The sequence below is a fragment of the Sabethes cyaneus genome, chromosome 3 (genome assembly GCF_943734655.1).
Source record: "Sabethes cyaneus chromosome 3, idSabCyanKW18_F2, whole genome shotgun sequence".
Taxonomy (NCBI): domain Eukaryota; kingdom Metazoa; phylum Arthropoda; class Insecta; order Diptera; family Culicidae; genus Sabethes; species Sabethes cyaneus.
In genome coordinates, this window is record NC_071355.1 from 133,097,254 (window position 1) to 133,114,898 (window position 17,645).

At 38.5% G+C, this 17,645-nt stretch overlaps 1 protein-coding gene across 1 annotated transcript in view; it reads right to left on the reverse strand.

Moving 5' to 3' along the window:
* LOC128741476 (cartilage oligomeric matrix protein) overlaps positions 1-17,645 on the reverse strand; it is a 204,958-nt gene that overhangs the window by 60,301 nt on the left and 127,012 nt on the right. The window contains exons 11-12 of the mRNA XM_053837321.1: positions 14,184-14,284; positions 1,781-2,142 (exon numbers count right to left, since the gene is read on the reverse strand). Coding sequence (XP_053693296.1) covers positions 1,781-2,142; positions 14,184-14,284 — 463 coding nt within the window. The remainder of the gene's footprint in view (positions 1-1,780; positions 2,143-14,183; positions 14,285-17,645) is intronic.

Consider the following 17,645-nt stretch of genomic DNA (forward strand, 5'->3'; position numbering starts at 1 on the left):
GTGGGAGCCCATCTGAAGGACGAAAGTTGACAATGGACACTGCGAGTCAGAAATTTGAGAATTAGAGATTAACAAACGGACCTTTTCAGGTCCACCATATAAATTAGCTGAAGAGTTGAAATTATGAATTTCTCACATGTAAGAACACAATTCTTTAATGCGCAACTTGAGCATCTATATATGAAATTCATACAAAAATCACCGGCTTTAGCATTGGGAGACGAATTGCGCTACATTCGTAGTCCTACTTCAAGCCTGCGCCCGTGCCACTAGGCATGGACCCTTGTACTTTTTCTATCCGCTCACCATTCCTGTGTAGCATCATATCAAGAAATTTCAGGCGTTGATTCTCTTCCATTTCTACTGTAAACTGTAGTCTGCTGTTAAAGCGGTTGAATGTATCGACAATTTCATTAATATGTTCGGCAGCTGCTGCGCGGAAACAGTTATCCACATATCGGCGATAAACTCTCAGTTGGATGTTGTTTCTCTGCAGTTCAGCTGTGCATTGCTGTTCTAGACTCTCCATCACGATATTTGCGATCACCGGTGAGAGAGAGCCCCCAATGGAAAACCGAAGCATTGAGAGTAGGTTGATCCTCGGTACAAGAAGAACGTTGATTCCAGTACGAGGCTAACTGCCGATATGAAGCTTTCGCAGTCGATATTCGTGTGTTTGCTGACTTCTTCGAGCCTCTCCTTCAAGCAGTCTATTGCGTGATCTACTGAGACGTTGGTGTAGAACGACGTCACATCCAGAGAAAATAGCACGTTATCTTCGGGAATCTGCATTCCTGTTACTTAAGTACAGCGTGAACGTGCGACATTCAACGCTGCATATAATGCGCTGGTTATTAAGCTGCACCAGTGTAACTCGTGCAGGCAAGCGGGTGAGATAAATCCTAGCCCACCAGAAGCGAACTGATGTGAGAAATGAGAATATTCCTGCAGATGTTTTAGTAAGAAAATTATGTGTTGTGCTTGCTTTTATCTATGAAATTATCATGTTAAACGTAAAATTAAGTGTCAATTCAATGTGTAGCTATATTAATAAATTTTGCAGGTGTCTTAAAAAAGGAGTTGTAAAGTTGTCCACACTGATTTTTTTTTCATTTAGTTCCTGTACACAATTGATGCATCATATAAGCTAACAAATAGCAACTTTGAGTTTTGTTTATGTTTTGAACGCTGATAACAACGTACTACTACGTCGTGTCTTGTATCATAATCCCACCGATTTTTTCGCAAAATGCGTTGTTTTCAACCAAATTTTAAGGCAAAATTAACTTAAATTATGGTATAGTCACAGTAGTGCCGATTTGAGTCAAAAGTTAAGTTTGGGTTTCGTTAGTTTTTGTGTGGCAGGGTTGATTTGCTCTTTTTACTTTTTTTTTTGCTCTTTTGACTACAGCGCCTCAACCAGACAGAATTCGAAGAAGTGATTTATAGGACAAGTGTAGAGTTACTTATTATCTACAATATTGTTGAAGAAAGAATAGTTTAATCTTTTGTATTTATAGCGTTACAGAGCTGCAATGCCATTGGTAGCAAAAAGAGTGCTTTTTTGGCTACCAGCGGGGTATCAGCCCCATAGCGCCATAAATATAAAAGATAAAACTGTACTTTCTTCAATAATATTGTAGATAATAATCAACTCTACAATTGGCCTATGCATCACTGTTTCGAATTTCGTTTGACTGGGACGCTGTAGTTAAAAGAGCAAAAATAAAGTAAAAAGAGCAAATCAAGCCTGAGTGTGGGTTTAAAAAGTGATACTTACTTGTAGGTGTTACTACCGGCATGCCTACAGACAGCATTCCTATCGCAAATAGTACCATCTAGGCACATTCCATCTACAGGAAAGCATCCATATGTAGAATTTCGTACAAACCCACGATTACACTGACACTCATATGATCCTTCAGTATTTACACACATCGAGTTTTTACCGCAACGGGCTGATCCATCCGCACACTCATTGATGTCGCTGCATTTTTGCCTCTGTAGTGCGTACTCAAATGTAGTGGCATATAATCCTTCACTGTGTAAACCTGTGAATCCAGGTGGACAAGGTTCACATCGAAAACCTGGTACAAGATTTGTGCAGCGAACCCGCACATCACATGGTTCTATCAAATCACACTGGGGGAGTAAAAAAGTTTTATATAGTAATACCTATTACTTAGAATAATGTACACATAATAAATGGCAAATATGGCATGTGCATGTGGGTTGATGTTTCTAGAGACATGATTTTTTTCTATGGTGAATTGAGACCCCTCTTCTCTTTAGAAAGGGAATTATGACCCCTCTCCCTTTTAAGAGGGGGGGCTTCCATACAAATGAAATACAAATTTCCTCATAACTAGAGCACTAATCAAGCAAATGGAATCAAATTTGGCATGTGGGGGGTTTTGGAGGCAGGAATTTTTTTGACGTAGGACTACGGCTTTCAGGAAGGTAGCTGGTATAGGGTGTCATTCCAAAAAATCTTCTAATTGGATCAAATAAAGAAAAGTATGGATTCTTGATGTTGAACTATTGAAAAATTGAAAATAATGAGCCTATGTTTTACCAGAATTCTCGTTTCGTGATTGGTTGGAAGATTCTTTACGATGATCTAAACCAATACCAATTTGATATCTGTGCTTGGGAAGTAAGCCAAAATAAGTGACCAAGTTTCCTCATTTCAACAAGATTTCTTAACACCGCGATTAAACCTAGATCATTTTGATGTTCTTGCTTGGGAAGTACGCCAGAAAGAGCGACAAAGCACCCTCGAGCCAACAGATTTCTTACGAACACGATTAAACCTAGTCCAATTTGATGTCTGTGTTAGGGAAGTGTATCAGAAAAAATGACACAAGTTCATTGTCCCAACAGATCGCAGATTCTTTACTGCGAGACGATTAAACCTAGGCGAGTTTAATATCTGTGTTGGAAAAATGTGCTACAGCTGTAATGTTCGACTATAATATGACTGTATGAATACGCATGCTTGCCGTTTCGTTAGAAGTGTAGTGAAAAGATGTGCTGTTGATAAAATAGAATTGAATTGGTAAAATCCCTTCAACATGGGGAACCATGAGTAATAAAAACAATCTTTAATTTCTGTAAGGTATGTGTGAGAACTCTCATCCAAATAAAACAGAAATTTTTGCGTAATTCAGAAACTAATCGAACTCGAGAAATTTTAAACTCTTCCATATAATATTAGTCAATAACAAGACCACCAAAAACTATCAATAGTAACATTAGATGATTCAGGGCGAGACGGCCACAGGCCGCGAATGTTGCCGGCGACATGCCATCGGAAGCGCCGGCCACTGCGGGGGGCAGCTCCCCGTAGAGATTACCTCTATCTAAGTTTATTTATTTTCCTAGATCTACTGACCTCTATTACTTTCCTTGAGTTGGGTCACTCCTACGATACTTTCCTTTGATACTTTCCACGAAAAGATTTTCCGTGAAATGGTATATCCCGCGTAAGGTTTTTCGCGAAATGGTATTCTGCGAAACTCTATATTCCGCGTTATGGTCAACCGAGAAGTGGTGTTCTGCAAAATGGTATACGGCGAAATGGTTTGTAATGATGGCGAAAATTTAAATGCTATCCGCTTTATTTTATCAGGCTAAGCAATGGGGGAGTTGTTTTCTACTTTACTGTGAGGAAAATTTGTATATTTAAACACCCAGGAACTCCTCAGAAACTTGCAAAGCTCGAGATTGGGACAAAAGTCATCCGAGATTCACAATTTATGTACAGTTTAATTTGTGGCAATACGAAGTTTGTATATACATCAAGATTAGGAGATAAATTGCTCTACAGTCGTAGCCCTACGTTAAGCCTGCGCCCGTGCCACTAGGTACGGACCCTTGTACTTTTTAATGCAAAATAACAATACACCAAGCTAAAAGTCTCGAGCAGGAGCGAAGAGCAAAATAATATAAAACCAATATCAAACTGTGTTATAATGCTATTCCGTGGGCCCCCGTTCATTTGACCATTTTTAATCTGAACACTTTTTAATTTGAACCCCGCTGGTTAGCACGATGTGCAAATTAAAAATGGTTCAAATGTCATTCTCAACATGGCATCATTTTCCTTCGCAGACAATGCACATAAACACGATTTGTTTGTACTGATCTAGCGTGTTTAATCCTAGTTTAATCAGTTTCACATTTCGTTTCCCAACGATTACGATAGAAATCCGATCGGAGAATAACATATTCGCTGCTTGCAACTACCAACTGAACGAGACTAAATCAAACCACCAAAACAATAACAAAGAGCAGGGCGGTCAGTTCATACAAGTTTAAGCATATCTAGGGTTGCTAGTTGTTAAAATTGAAAACGAACCCCGTTAGTTTGCATGAGGAATCGTTCAAACGAACGGGGATCCACTGTATTTTGTTATTGAATAGATATGGAGATACATTGATAACACATTTTGTTATTGAGTAGATATTTTAAACAGTGGTTGTAAGATGAGTTTAATAACTGATTTTGTTATCATATCTTATTTTAGCCTTAAAATGACATTCGGTAAATTTAATAAATTTTTGTTTTATTGATTAAAGAGATTTTAGATTATAAACATTTTATAAAATGATTTTTTAATATCTCATATGCTACTGCATTTGTTATTCAATACCTTAATAATACTAAAATATGTTATTCTAAACTCTGAATACAGTCATGTTATTGCTTTGTTATTCAAATAACACAAGTAGTTATTCTTTTAATTTTAAAGGAGTAAAATTTTGATATTATTTTATGTTATTTTATCAACTATGTCAGCTAAAACAAGACCAAATTTTGATATGAGTTATTCGATTTCCAATAACACATTTTGTTATTATTTGGCTATTCGCTCCTGTTCGGGATGCGTCCGACAAGTAGTTTGCAGTGAAGAAAAAATCCGTGAAAACGTAAAAAACGGTAAATCAGCACTGTGATGAACAACAGCAAATCAATTTGTTTACCTTCACACACACATTATTCAATCAGCATATATTTTCTTTCAACTGAATATGAGAACAGCATGATTTTGCACCAATTTTGGTTCAAAACAAACATGGTTGACTGCAACCGGAGTGGCAGTGGTCATTTGTGATGAAATGACCCAATTATAGCATCGAAAAAGAAGTGCTATGCCAATCATGACACCTTCATCTGAATTAACGAAAAAAATTTTTACTTTTGCCAAAGAAGCATATAAAGAATATATGAAACTTGTGATGCAAATGTTCTCAAACTGGATGTATGTGTTATTTAAACTCTGATAACGACAATCCCTGGAAATGTATGGGTAGCACTAAGTCAATTGCGATTCGAGAATCGAATACTGTTGCGAAAAAAAGAAAAGGCGATTCTTATTAATTCATATTATAATGCCGAAATTCCAAACATAATTAAAATTGAATAATTCCTTGTAAAAACTGATAACGTCACGAATATCGGCACGGGGACGAAAAAGTAGAGACTACAAGAGGCTAAGATTGAATGTGGGGGGCGAATATTAAATCCTTTCTGAAGATGTTAAATGCCCAATTCCTACAAGATCAATAAGCATTTCGGTCACAGTTACTTACTACCTAAAAGTTATTCTGGCAAAATATACAACTACTTAACTGCTTACTGCTGGCGATGCTTATTTGCAGCTGATTACCTGCAAACAGAATTTGAATAGAATTTTGGATGCCAATTTAATGCGATTTATCAGTCAAAAGTCTAATAAACAGCAACGTGCAATATAAAATGCCAGATATGCCAATAAGCGGACGATTTCCAGCTTATGCTATTGCTTTTTGGTTATCTGGGTAGGTCGCGTCACTGTATTCGATACGAATAAAAATGAAACACCTGTACCAGAGACATATTCCACATGGCAATAAGGTAAGGTAGTATAATATGCCCTCCTTAAGAATAAATGGATATATCTCAATTGGGCTACCCAAGATAGACGTAATAGTTACGAGTATTTGTTAGTTTTCGCGCTGAAAATTAATTGCTCTAGTTCTAAAATTGCTCTTCCTCCAATATTGTAGAATAACAATGCAAGAAATTGCTTAAAAACGGCATCTAAAATTTGGATTTCTCGGATGTGTGTGCAATATGCCCCAGCTGCAGTATAATACGCTCCATGCTGTATTTCGAGTATTTCTGCAATTGATATGCCCATTCTATTTTACAGAAAGTTAAAATTTCTTGGATCAACATCCGAAATCCTGTGTTTTCATATAAAATAAACCTGGTTTCGGTCTTCGGATATTTTGTGTTTTGTGCACGTTTGTGTTCGTAGTATGTTAAAAAGCAGGCTTCATTCTCGGTTTTTTGCTCAGTTGATGCTCATTTGACTACAGTGCCTCAACTAAACAGAATTCGAAAAAGTAGTGTAAAGGGTAATTGTAGAGCTAATTATCATTTACATTATTGTTGAAGAAAGTATAGTTCTATCTTTCGTATTTACGACGCTATGGGGCTGCTATCCCGTTGGTAGCAAAAAGAGCGCTCATTTGGCTACCAACGGGGTAGCAGCCCCATAGCGCTGTAAGTACGAAAGATAGAATTATACTTTCTTCAACAATATCGTAGATCTAAAATTAAAAAAGAAGAAAACATATCCAATTTAATTCTACTACGTATATTTTATTCACGACAGATACGTATTTCGCCTACGACTTGCAGGCTTCCTCAGTGTCTGTGTTCGAAAACAGACACTGAGGAAGCCTGCAAGTCGTAGACGAAATACGTATCTGTCGTAAATAAAATATACATAGTAGAATTAAATTGGATAAGTTTTCTTCTTGTTTAATTTTAGGTTTCGTATTCTACTAAGACGCTCCAAAAACTTCAGTCAATATCGTAGATAATAATTAGCTCTACAATCGCCTTTACACTACTTTTTCGAATTCTGTTTAGTTGAGGCACTGTACTCAAATGAGCATCTACTGAGCAAAAACCGAGAATGAAGCCTGCTAAAAAGTACAAGAGGGTTGGTATCACTGTTGTACGGCACAATGTTTATGCTTTTTTATGCCCGTAGAATGTTGTGCGAGATTGACGTCATCTCTGTTGTTTTCATTATTTGCGCTGCTAACACAAACAAACGGTACGTTGCTCCACACCTCTACTACTGCACATCGATATTATACTGCAACTGGCACATATTATTATTATTTTCATTGTTATTATTTGTTGTTGTTCTTGTTATTGGTTTATTAGGACTTTTTAAACGCAAGGCGTTCATTCGAATCTTTACTGTAAGAATATCACATTACAATTGTCATATAGCAAAAAAACTCAGATCTTGCTATTTTACGCGAGAAAATACTGGAACTGTCCCCAAACTCGAACATGTCTTCAACAGAAGCGAAAGCACGTATCATCGATGATATAGGCTCATTGTATCCAAACGCTGTGCGATGAAATCTCGGTTGACGTGACATGACATTTCTGAGAGACCGCGATGGAATTCGGACATCAAGTAGTGATAGCAGTCGTGGACAGTCGACCTCGTTGTTTATAAGCTTGGCAACAAAAGTTACCTGTTGAATCTTCCGGCATCTGGTCAAAGTGTCAAGCTTGATTATTTTGCAGCGATCGCGATGAGGCGGAAGGTTCGCAGGGTCTCGCCATGGCAAATTGGATAGCGTAACGCGAAAAAATCGTTTTTGAACTCTCTGTATTCGTATATCCCATGCGGTATTCTCCAAAATAGGACGAACCAATGAGCAATACAAAGCTTTAATGCTATAAGGAACGTTGAAATCTTTGGCTATTTTCATTATGAAGCTTAACTATCGGTTAGCTTTTGCGATGATAGCTGATCGATGATTGGCAAAGGAAACTTTCTTATCCATCAGAACACCTAAGTTACTAATCTATTCGACTCTGATGAGCTTAACACCTTCAATGTGGCAGTCGAAAATAATTGGCTGCGCAATACGATGAAATGAGATGACGCTGAAATCAGCTTATTGCGTTGACAATAACGAGTGTACACTCACCATCGAGATGCAACATCGTTGAAAAATATCGTGAACAGCAAAGGTCCCAGGTTGCTCCCTTGAAGTACTCCACCAAAGTTACCAAACAGTGACGAAATACATGCTCCCAATTTCACGCGTAGTGTTCTATCGCTAAGATAAGCGTTAAGCCATTCAGTCAAATTATTTGAGGCTCCTAGATGACGTAGCTTGTGCAAAAGTATACGATGGTCAATTCTATCAATAGCTGCTTTAAGTCAATATAAACCACGCCTCAGGTTGAGCTTTCGGTTCAATTTGTGTGAAACAAGTAAACGTGAAATTCAATGAATACGTGGTAACCGATCGGTCAGGCATAAAACCATGTTGATCTGAAGACATACAGCATGTCACACTGGAAAGAATACTTTGCGAGACAATTATCTCGAATAATTGCTGGAGAATGCTGAAGACTAGTAATTCCAGGATAATTACAAACATTTCTCCTGTCATCTCTCTTAAATACAGGGAACATAAGCGATTGCTTCAAGATTTTTGGAAATTTACATTGTTCGAAATATCTATTAAATATCAGACTGAGTAGATAAACAAGCAATGCAGCACATCGACGATAAACAGCAGCAGGGATTCAATCAGGGCCAGGAGAAAACGAACTATTCATTTTGTTAATTGCAGCCACGATCGCTGGTTGAGTGTTTCTTGTTCAATTTGCTTGGTTGCTTGTTCAATTTCTTGGTCTAAAGCAACGTCCGATGCAAAAACAAAGGCAAAGAATTGAGCAAACGTAGGCTCGCAGGTTTTCGATTTCGAAAACGACTGTGCATTATCCAGAAACGTTAGTGACGATATAGCTGAATTTTTCCCCTTCGAGTTAACAAAATTCCAGAAGCATTTTGGATTATGTCTCAACCTAGATTGAACGCGCAATTACATACGACTTATTTAGTCGTGAGTTTAGTTTTCGACAGGCGTTGCTAGAAGACCGAAATGCATTCTTTGATTCAGCGAAACGATAACGCCGAAGTTGACGCTGATGGGCATCACGCACTCATTCTCTCTACTCAACTCTCTAACAACTTCTCTAACTGGTAAGTTCGATGGCAACCATTCACAAATACATGAACAAAAGCTTTCTGCCATATCATCTACGTCACTACAGTTCAGTATTGCGTTCCAATTTAAGGCGATACCGAAAGTGGCTAACGTTATTGTGTTAGTGCGACAAACACTGTACTGTACATCTCATGTGTTCGTTAAAAACCTAAACGTTTATTTGAATATTGCATTAGTATTGGTAATATATGTCAAATAGCGGAGCTTGCAAACATAAACAGCTGATCCGCAGCCAACCGCACTGACTATAAACATCCCGAAAAATGGTTTGTTTTCTTTATCAAGGCATTCCGATTCAATCAAAATTAACAGCAGCAACTGAATAATGCGTAGGATCACTAGGATGTTTAATTAATCCGCTTGCATCGATTACGTTTTTGATTCCTACGTTTGCGTTTTGTTTGTTTACTTCACTCTAAGCTCATCGATGCGGCGAAAGTTGAAAGCTCTTTAAAAGCTCATTGATGTGACGAAAGTTTGATACTGTGTTTCTGCTTTTTCGGAAACCGCTAGTACAATGAAATATGTGCGCAACAAAATATCTATTAACTAATTCCAAATTATACATTGGTCGCTTTTATGAACACGTAATGATCGATATGATCAGTTCAATTTATTTTTCTTTGATTTTAAGTCACCGCAAAATCACTATCTTCAGGTTTAGTTGAAAATTTTCGGTGAAATAATGAAACTGATGAATATATCGCGTAACGTTTCAGCGTACTACTCTTCAGTTACAGTACAATTTATTTTCCATTAGCAATTATGTTTTGCTGAGCGTTTGTTGATATATAGCGTTGTTGATCGATAAATGGAATGACAAGTTTTAGGAAATTGTAACAGCACTGGAAGCACTGATTCCGTGGCGAAAGCGTGCTCTGCCAATACAGATGCATTTTTAAGGTGCAAAACAATACATGCTTCGAACGGTAGCCATTTATCCAGCCATCTTTGAGCCACTTTCGGTTTCCCCTTAATCCTTGCAAGCAGTCATGTAGCACATCGAAATCGATTTTCCGAAAGTTGAGTCTATGTTCAGCACTGGGGTCAACACTTCTGGCAGTTGTATCAGCAGAAAAAGATATTGATAAAACTAGAGGATGGTGGAGGACGAGGTCGACAGTTCTGTTAAGCTTCCTAATGCATTAGAAAAAAGTTACATATTATGCATTGTGGTCGAAAATGACGCAAGTTTCGAAATGCTCTCATTCATCCATTTTCAATCCGAATTTCGTTTTCTTTACCTCGTTTAAAAGCTATGGCCAACAACTGGAACACAAGGTATGTTGGGGAATATTTGTTGCGAATGGCCACTTCTGCGTCGGTTCCGGAACACCCACTACCAGTTCACGGGGGACATTTTTATATTTTGAGATAATTCATTTTGCGGCACATCAAATCACATTGTCTTGATAAAATAAGATTAACGGAAGTACAATGGGGACATTTTGTACCCAAACGGCCACTTCACCATCGGTTCTGGAATATCCGGTATCCGGTTATTGAGGACAATTTCAAACTTTAGGATGATTTATCTTGCGACACGTTAAATTACATCAGCTTGATAACATAAGACTATTGAAAGTATAATAAAGACATTTTAAAAGGTAAATGGCAACATCTGCATTGGTCCCGGAACATCCGGTACCCGCTTTTTGTAACCATTTTTGTGTTTTAGGATAACTCATCTTGCTACACATCAAATCACATCGGCTTGATTAAATAAGACTGATGGAGTAAAATACTTTACCATCGGTTCCGGTACATCTGGTACCTGGTTCCGCGGGACATTTTTGGATTTTGAAATAATTCATCTTGCGGCACATCAAATCACAACGCCTTGATCAAATAAGACAGTTATAAGAACTATGGGGAGAATTTGAATACGAATGGCCATTTCATCATCGGTTCTGGAACATCGGGTGCACGGTTTATGAAAACATTTTTGGATAGCATAATTCATTATGCGGTACATCAAATCACATGGGTTTGATAAAATAACACTAATGGAAGTACAATAGAAAAATTTTGGAGCCAAAATTACCATTTCACCAACGGTTCCGGATTATCCGGTACCCACTTTTTGGGGACATTTTTGGATTGCAGGATAATTCATCTGCCCCGAGTTCCCCCGTTTTAAGGTTCATTATAAATACCAGGTACTGGACTATATGCGACTGACGCCCCATTGTACTTCCATTATTGTTATTTTATCAACGCGATGTTATTTGAAGTGCCGCATGGTGAATTATCTCAAAACCTAAAAATGTCCCCCGAAACTGGCACCGGATGTTCCAGAACTGATGGTAAATTTGCCATTTGGCTTCTAAATAACACTGTTTTACTTCCATCAGTCTTATTTTATTAAGCCGAAGTGATTTAGCTTGTCGCACACTTAAAAAAAAGTACCGAAGTCAGCAAAACTTTGCCGAGATTTGGACAGCCGAGTGTTCGGTAAAATTTTTTATGATGCCAAACGTTAGTAAAGATCCGTAAACGTCGATTTGCAAAACTGAAATTTTTACCGAACGCTCGGCTGTCCAAATCTCGGCAAATTTTGCTGAGTTTTTTAAGTGTGCGCATTATGAGTTATCCTAAAATACAAAAATGTCCTCAAAAACTGGGTACCGGGTGTTCCAGGACCGATGCTGTTGTGGCCATTTGCCTTCAAAATGTCTTTATTATACTTTCAATAGTCTTATGTTATCAATGTGATGAAATTTGACGTGCCGCAATAGAAGTCATCCTAAAATTCCAAATTGTTCTCAAAAACCGGCTACCGGATATTCCTGAAACGATGGGGAAGTGGCCATTCGGGTCTACAATGTTCCCATTGTACTTCTACTAGTCTTAAATTATCAAGCCAATGTGATTTGATGTGCCGCAAAATGAATCAACTCAAAGTACAAAAATGTCTCTCGGGACCTGGTAGTGCATGTCCCGGAACCGACGTAGTTGCCATTAGTCAACAAATATTCCCTAACATACCTTGGGTGCCAGGTTTTGGCCATACCTTTCAAACGAGGTAAAGAAAACGAAATTCTGATTGAAAATGTATGCATGAGAGCTATTTCAAAACTTGGGACGTTTTCGACCCCTATGCATAATATGTAACTTTTTGTGCTGTGACTCTCCTAGATGTCGCTGAAAGCTGAAACTCCCCCACAATGTTAGTTTTCCAAAGTTAGGAAAAGTCAGAAAATTTGACGTCTCTAGCTCGTTCCGTTACTGAGTATCAAGCTTTGTAAGTATACCGATGGGTCGAAAACGACCATAATACACTAGTAAGGTTAAGGTGATTGTGTTGTGAATTTTGTTGGCGAAGGAACAAAAAATCCATTCCATCAATAAGCGCAGTGCTAGACGGTGTAAACAAGCTAGTAATGCAGAAAATGACACAGCCGTTGTTAATGGACGAATGTGTGGTTGATGGTAATCACCACATTTTAATATGATTTTATTTGATACTGGATTAACGCATATTGTTCGTAAGCTGCAACCTCACTAGTTTTGTTCGACGGCAAATAAACAGAACATAACGAAAATTTCTTTCCACGACTAGTGGTCGTAATACATACCCTAGTAGCACACTTTAGGTCCATTTAGTTGGAGCAACCGGATTACGACTGAAATTATTGACTAATGGAGAGCTGAGACATCGCGATGGGCGTACTGCACCACCCACCGCGTTATACAAATCTTTACTGTAATTCGGTTACCTGAGGTATTTAACACCGACTGCAATTAGAACTACTTCAAAACTAGTCTCATGCCTATTGCGAAATGAACGGTCGCAGCGGAAAACATTGAAAGCGGAGCCAAACAGTTGCACTGAGTTAAATAAAGTCATTCAGGCCGGATTCAGTTAAATTGCTGACGTCATAGCAGTCGATTCAAGCTAGGAATAGCTCGTTGATTTTTATCCTCTAGCATTTTGATAGTAGATCCATACCTCATCAGTACAAAATTCGTGCTGCAACGTACAGCCACTAAATAACGGATTGTTTACAATAACAGAAGAGTACTCGCCTTTGGCGTTTAGGTTTCTACCATCCAAATCCAATTGTATTCCCTGAGGACTGGTCGGAGAGTTAAAATTTGATCCGTAGCAGGGATGGCACAATCACTTTGACTCAATTCACATTCATTTGAAAGCACTGTCTCAGTCAAGCAGAATTTAAAAAAGTTATATATAGGACGATTGTAGAACTAGTTATTATCTACAACTTTTCTGAATAAAGTTGGGCTGTATCTTTTATATTTACAGTGCTGCAATGCTATTGGCATATTTAACCAAGTGAACGTTCACTTAGCTACTAATGAGCTACTAGCATTGTAGCACCGTAACTACAAGAGATTCAGCAAAATTGTAGATAATAACTAATTCTAGAAATGTCCCATATAAAACTTTGTCAAATTGAGGCAAAGTGATCGTGCCATCCCTGATTCGTAGTAGCACGGGCCCCATAAAGCCCGCCTGATACTGCTCTACGAATTCTCATGCTATTGGGGATAAATGACGCAACAAAATCTGAGAGAGCTCCTTGTAGGCGGCGTTGACCAGCGTAATGCCGCGGTGGTTACAGCAATCTAGCCGGTCGCCCTTTTTGTAGATGGGACAGACTACACTTTCCATCCACTCCTCCGGTAGTTTATCCTCCTCCCAAATCCTTGTGAAGTGCCTTTACTAGCGATCGTAGTCGTGATCAAAATGTGAGATGCGCAAATGAAATAGCATTCTACTCCTGCGTTTCATTCGTCTGAATTGGGCCTGCTGTCAAATTTAAAGCCCTGACATACTGTCGCTGTCATTCACTGCAGCTCGATATGCAGCTCGATACCATATTGTCAATATGGTTGTATATGGCCTATTTAGTAAGAGCCAAAGGGCTCACAGGAAACACACCTACTTTAATACATGGCTATATACATACATATCAATATGCATACAATCAAACATACATACACTTAAGCTTACGCTTAAGCTTACGGTATGTTTGAGCTTACAATAAGCTTACGAATGAGTAAATCAAAAATATCACAATACACATGCCATAGAAAGATTTTAGTGCCCATACCTCGTCAATATCTTGACAGACAGTTCCATTTCCTTTAAAGCCAAGTGGACATTCTCCGCATTTAAAATAAGGCGGTCGCTCAATCACAGAGCACTGAACTCCTAAAAGTAAACAATATCGAACCAATTAAATAATAAATAATGATATCTGAACGTTTTGCTTATTGCAGTTTTATATTTCATGGTATTTGGATTCTCTTTAGCAATACAGTGGTTTACCGATTATATTTATATCTTATTTAATCTACATATAGCCTTTCTGCTATATAAATTATAGTAGGGTAGGACGGGGCAAAATGTGTCAATGAAGCTTTCTAAGTTCTATGACATTATTCCAAGTTTGAAATATTTTTCTTTCGAATATCTTATCAGTACCTTTTTCTACCAGGGACAAATCCCAAGCAACAATGTGAGTTTTATTGCACTCTTATGGTGGTCTTCAAGACCAATTTTGGTCTTAAATGCCATTATAAGAGTATAATAAAGCCCAAATTGCTACTAGGGGTAATAACCAGCAAGTTATGAGTTTCTATTTAAAAATCATTGAAATTTTTGGCACCGTCGCTTATGCGATACTTCAAAACGGAAAACTAGTTATTTAAAAAATCAATGTCTTCACCCTATATTATAGATAAATTATTTATTTAGGTTTTAGTGATGGCGTTTTGGTCATCGGGTTACTAGTAAACTAGTTTATTTGCTCTTGGGAAAATAGAAAAAAAACGTTTTCTAATGCTCAGTATTTCCAAGATTGTTTAGAAAATATCCTGAAATGTTATTTGCTTAGCGCATTGCGATTAAAATACTGATATTTTTCAATCTAGTACAGTTGAAGCTTAAGTGACACTCTTTGCCCCGTCTTAACCTATAAAGGTATAGGAATCACTCGGAAAGCCAGAAATGTAAAGAAGGTCCTGCGGGCCGAATGTCTGGTATTATTAGACTCAGTTTCGGAAACTGAGCATTTTCTCTGCTCTGTGTGTGTGTTATAACTTTTGAACTTCATTTTCTCAGTCAGGAGTCCTTCATTGGTTTGAACAAATTTAATTGCAGAAAGGACACCTTTTAAAAGCCATAACCTTCAATTTTCATGATGATTGGGCCTGTGGTTTGAAACAAAGTATTTAAAACATATTTTTGTAACATATAAGCCATTAATTCAATGTAAAACATTGCATAATTTATTAATATTTGCAAATCACCGTTCACAGATCTTTCAAATGAAACCAAATTATGGAAAATCAGATGATTCATTCAAAACCTTTTCAAACTTAAACACTTAAGTACCGTGTATTAAACTGTTCAAAACGTGTAAAACCAAAATATGTCCCATCCCAACTGTAACGACCGACAGTAAGAAACTTTAATAGTCCCAGCAGCGCTTCGTAGCATAAAAAAAGTTGCTGGAGGACGTTGAGAGTCTCGGCGGAACAACCTGCTTCAATAACGTACGCTGGAGGAGGTCCAGGGTCTCAGAGGAGACCCCTACTTCAACGACGTCTGGTCAAGAACGGCGAGAGTCTCTTTGGTGCTCCCAACAGCATCAACCGACCGCAAAAGGACTTTGAGAGTCCCGGCAGCGCTTCGCAGCGTATGAACGACCCAGCAATTCCCCTACTTCGACAACGAACACTGTAGGAGATCAAGAAAACCGGTGGTGCCCTTACATCGACAATGACTGCTGGAGAACATTGTGAGTTCCAGCGGTGCCCTCTACTTCACCAGCGATCGCTCGAGAATGTTGAGGATCACGGCGGCTGTAACAAAAATTGCTCAAAAACGACGAGAATACCGGTGGTGCAGGAACCGCCTGTTAAAGGACTTTGTAAGTCCTGCGCTTCGTAGCAGATAAACGGCTGCTGGAGGACGCCGAGGGTCCCGGTGACGCTTCAAATAATTTTTTATTTTATTTTATTTTATTTTATTTAACACCGCCTTCTATAAAAAATCGTACAGACTGAATATGCTTATAAACTATGTTTTACTGTGTAATTTCACTGATTCGTTTTTTAAAAAGTGATTTTGGCATGTCGAAGTCGAAAATTTCACCAACAGCGTTGAAGGCTTGAAGACATGAGTTTAAAGCGTTGTTCTGGCCAAAATGCGTCCGGTGGAAAGATATTGCAAGTAACTGCGTATCGCGAAACCGACGAGGAGGTACATTGATTGGCACCTGTTCTAATAATGCTGGACAGCCAATGTTTCCCTGCATTAGGTCAAAAACGAACATTCTTTGTTGATTGGTACGCCTACCCGATAGTAGATCGAGTTTGATCAGCTGACACCGAGCTTGATAATGAGGAAGATTGATGGGATGGTTCCAGGGCAAATTGCGCAGAGCAAAACGTAAGAATTTTTTCTGTACTCGTTCGATTACAAGGGTTTGCGTTACCTGATGCGGGCACCAAACGACAGACGCGTGCTCCAAGATGCTACGCACCAACGCGCAATACAACGTTTTGAGTGCGTAAATGTCACTAAAGCTGGAAGCATGACGACGAATGAATCCTAGTGTGGTGAATGCCTTCGCGGTGATAATTCCGATGTGCTCGTTGAATCTGACTTTCGAGTCAATTGTGACGCCTAAGTCGCATATTGAATAAACGCGATCTACAATGTCTAACCCCAATGAGTATTGATGGTGTAGAGCATTATTGCTTCGAGTGAATGTTACTATTTTGCATTTCTTGTAGTTGACGCACATGCCATTGCTGTCGCACCAAATTAATAGTTTGTTTAAGTCCTCTTGCAGTACCACGCAGTCCGAAATCGACAGTATTGTTCGAAAAATTTTCAAATCATCGGCGAATGAAAGTACAGGAGATGACATAGATGTACCCAGGTCGTTTACGAAAATGTTGAACAGTAGTGGCCCCAGTACACTTCCTTGGGGTACGCCGGAGGGAATGAAAAACGTTCGAGAGCGAGCAGAATTCACTACCACGTATGCCGTGCGGTCCGTCAGTTCATAATAGTCAGTTCATAGTCGTCAGTTCAACGGTCATAATATGGCAAAAAGAAAATTGTGTCAAGATTTACAAAAAAAATCCCACACTTTTGGAGAATGAAATGAACAAGGTGCTGGAAGAAAATATGCAATTGGTCATCCAAAGCTCTTGTTTATAAATTTCGAGGTCTCATTTTTTTGCCACAGATTTTAACTTTATACGGTCAACTAGAATCATTTTACGGTTGTCGACAAAATTGTTGGATATATTTTACTACAAAAACGTTGAATTTACCCATATCACGTGTCATGTCATCTAATTTTGTGTTTACAGGCTTATGGACCTAGAACCGTTGTAAGATTGTCGAGCTGAGTCGAATGGTATATGAGACTTGACCCTAGGACCCTCGGATCACAAGGCGATTTTTCAGGATACTGTATATACTTTCTAATACCGCCCGCTCAATCTTACAACTAGGTATCTAGATAGAAATCGAGTGCAAGATGCTCAATTGT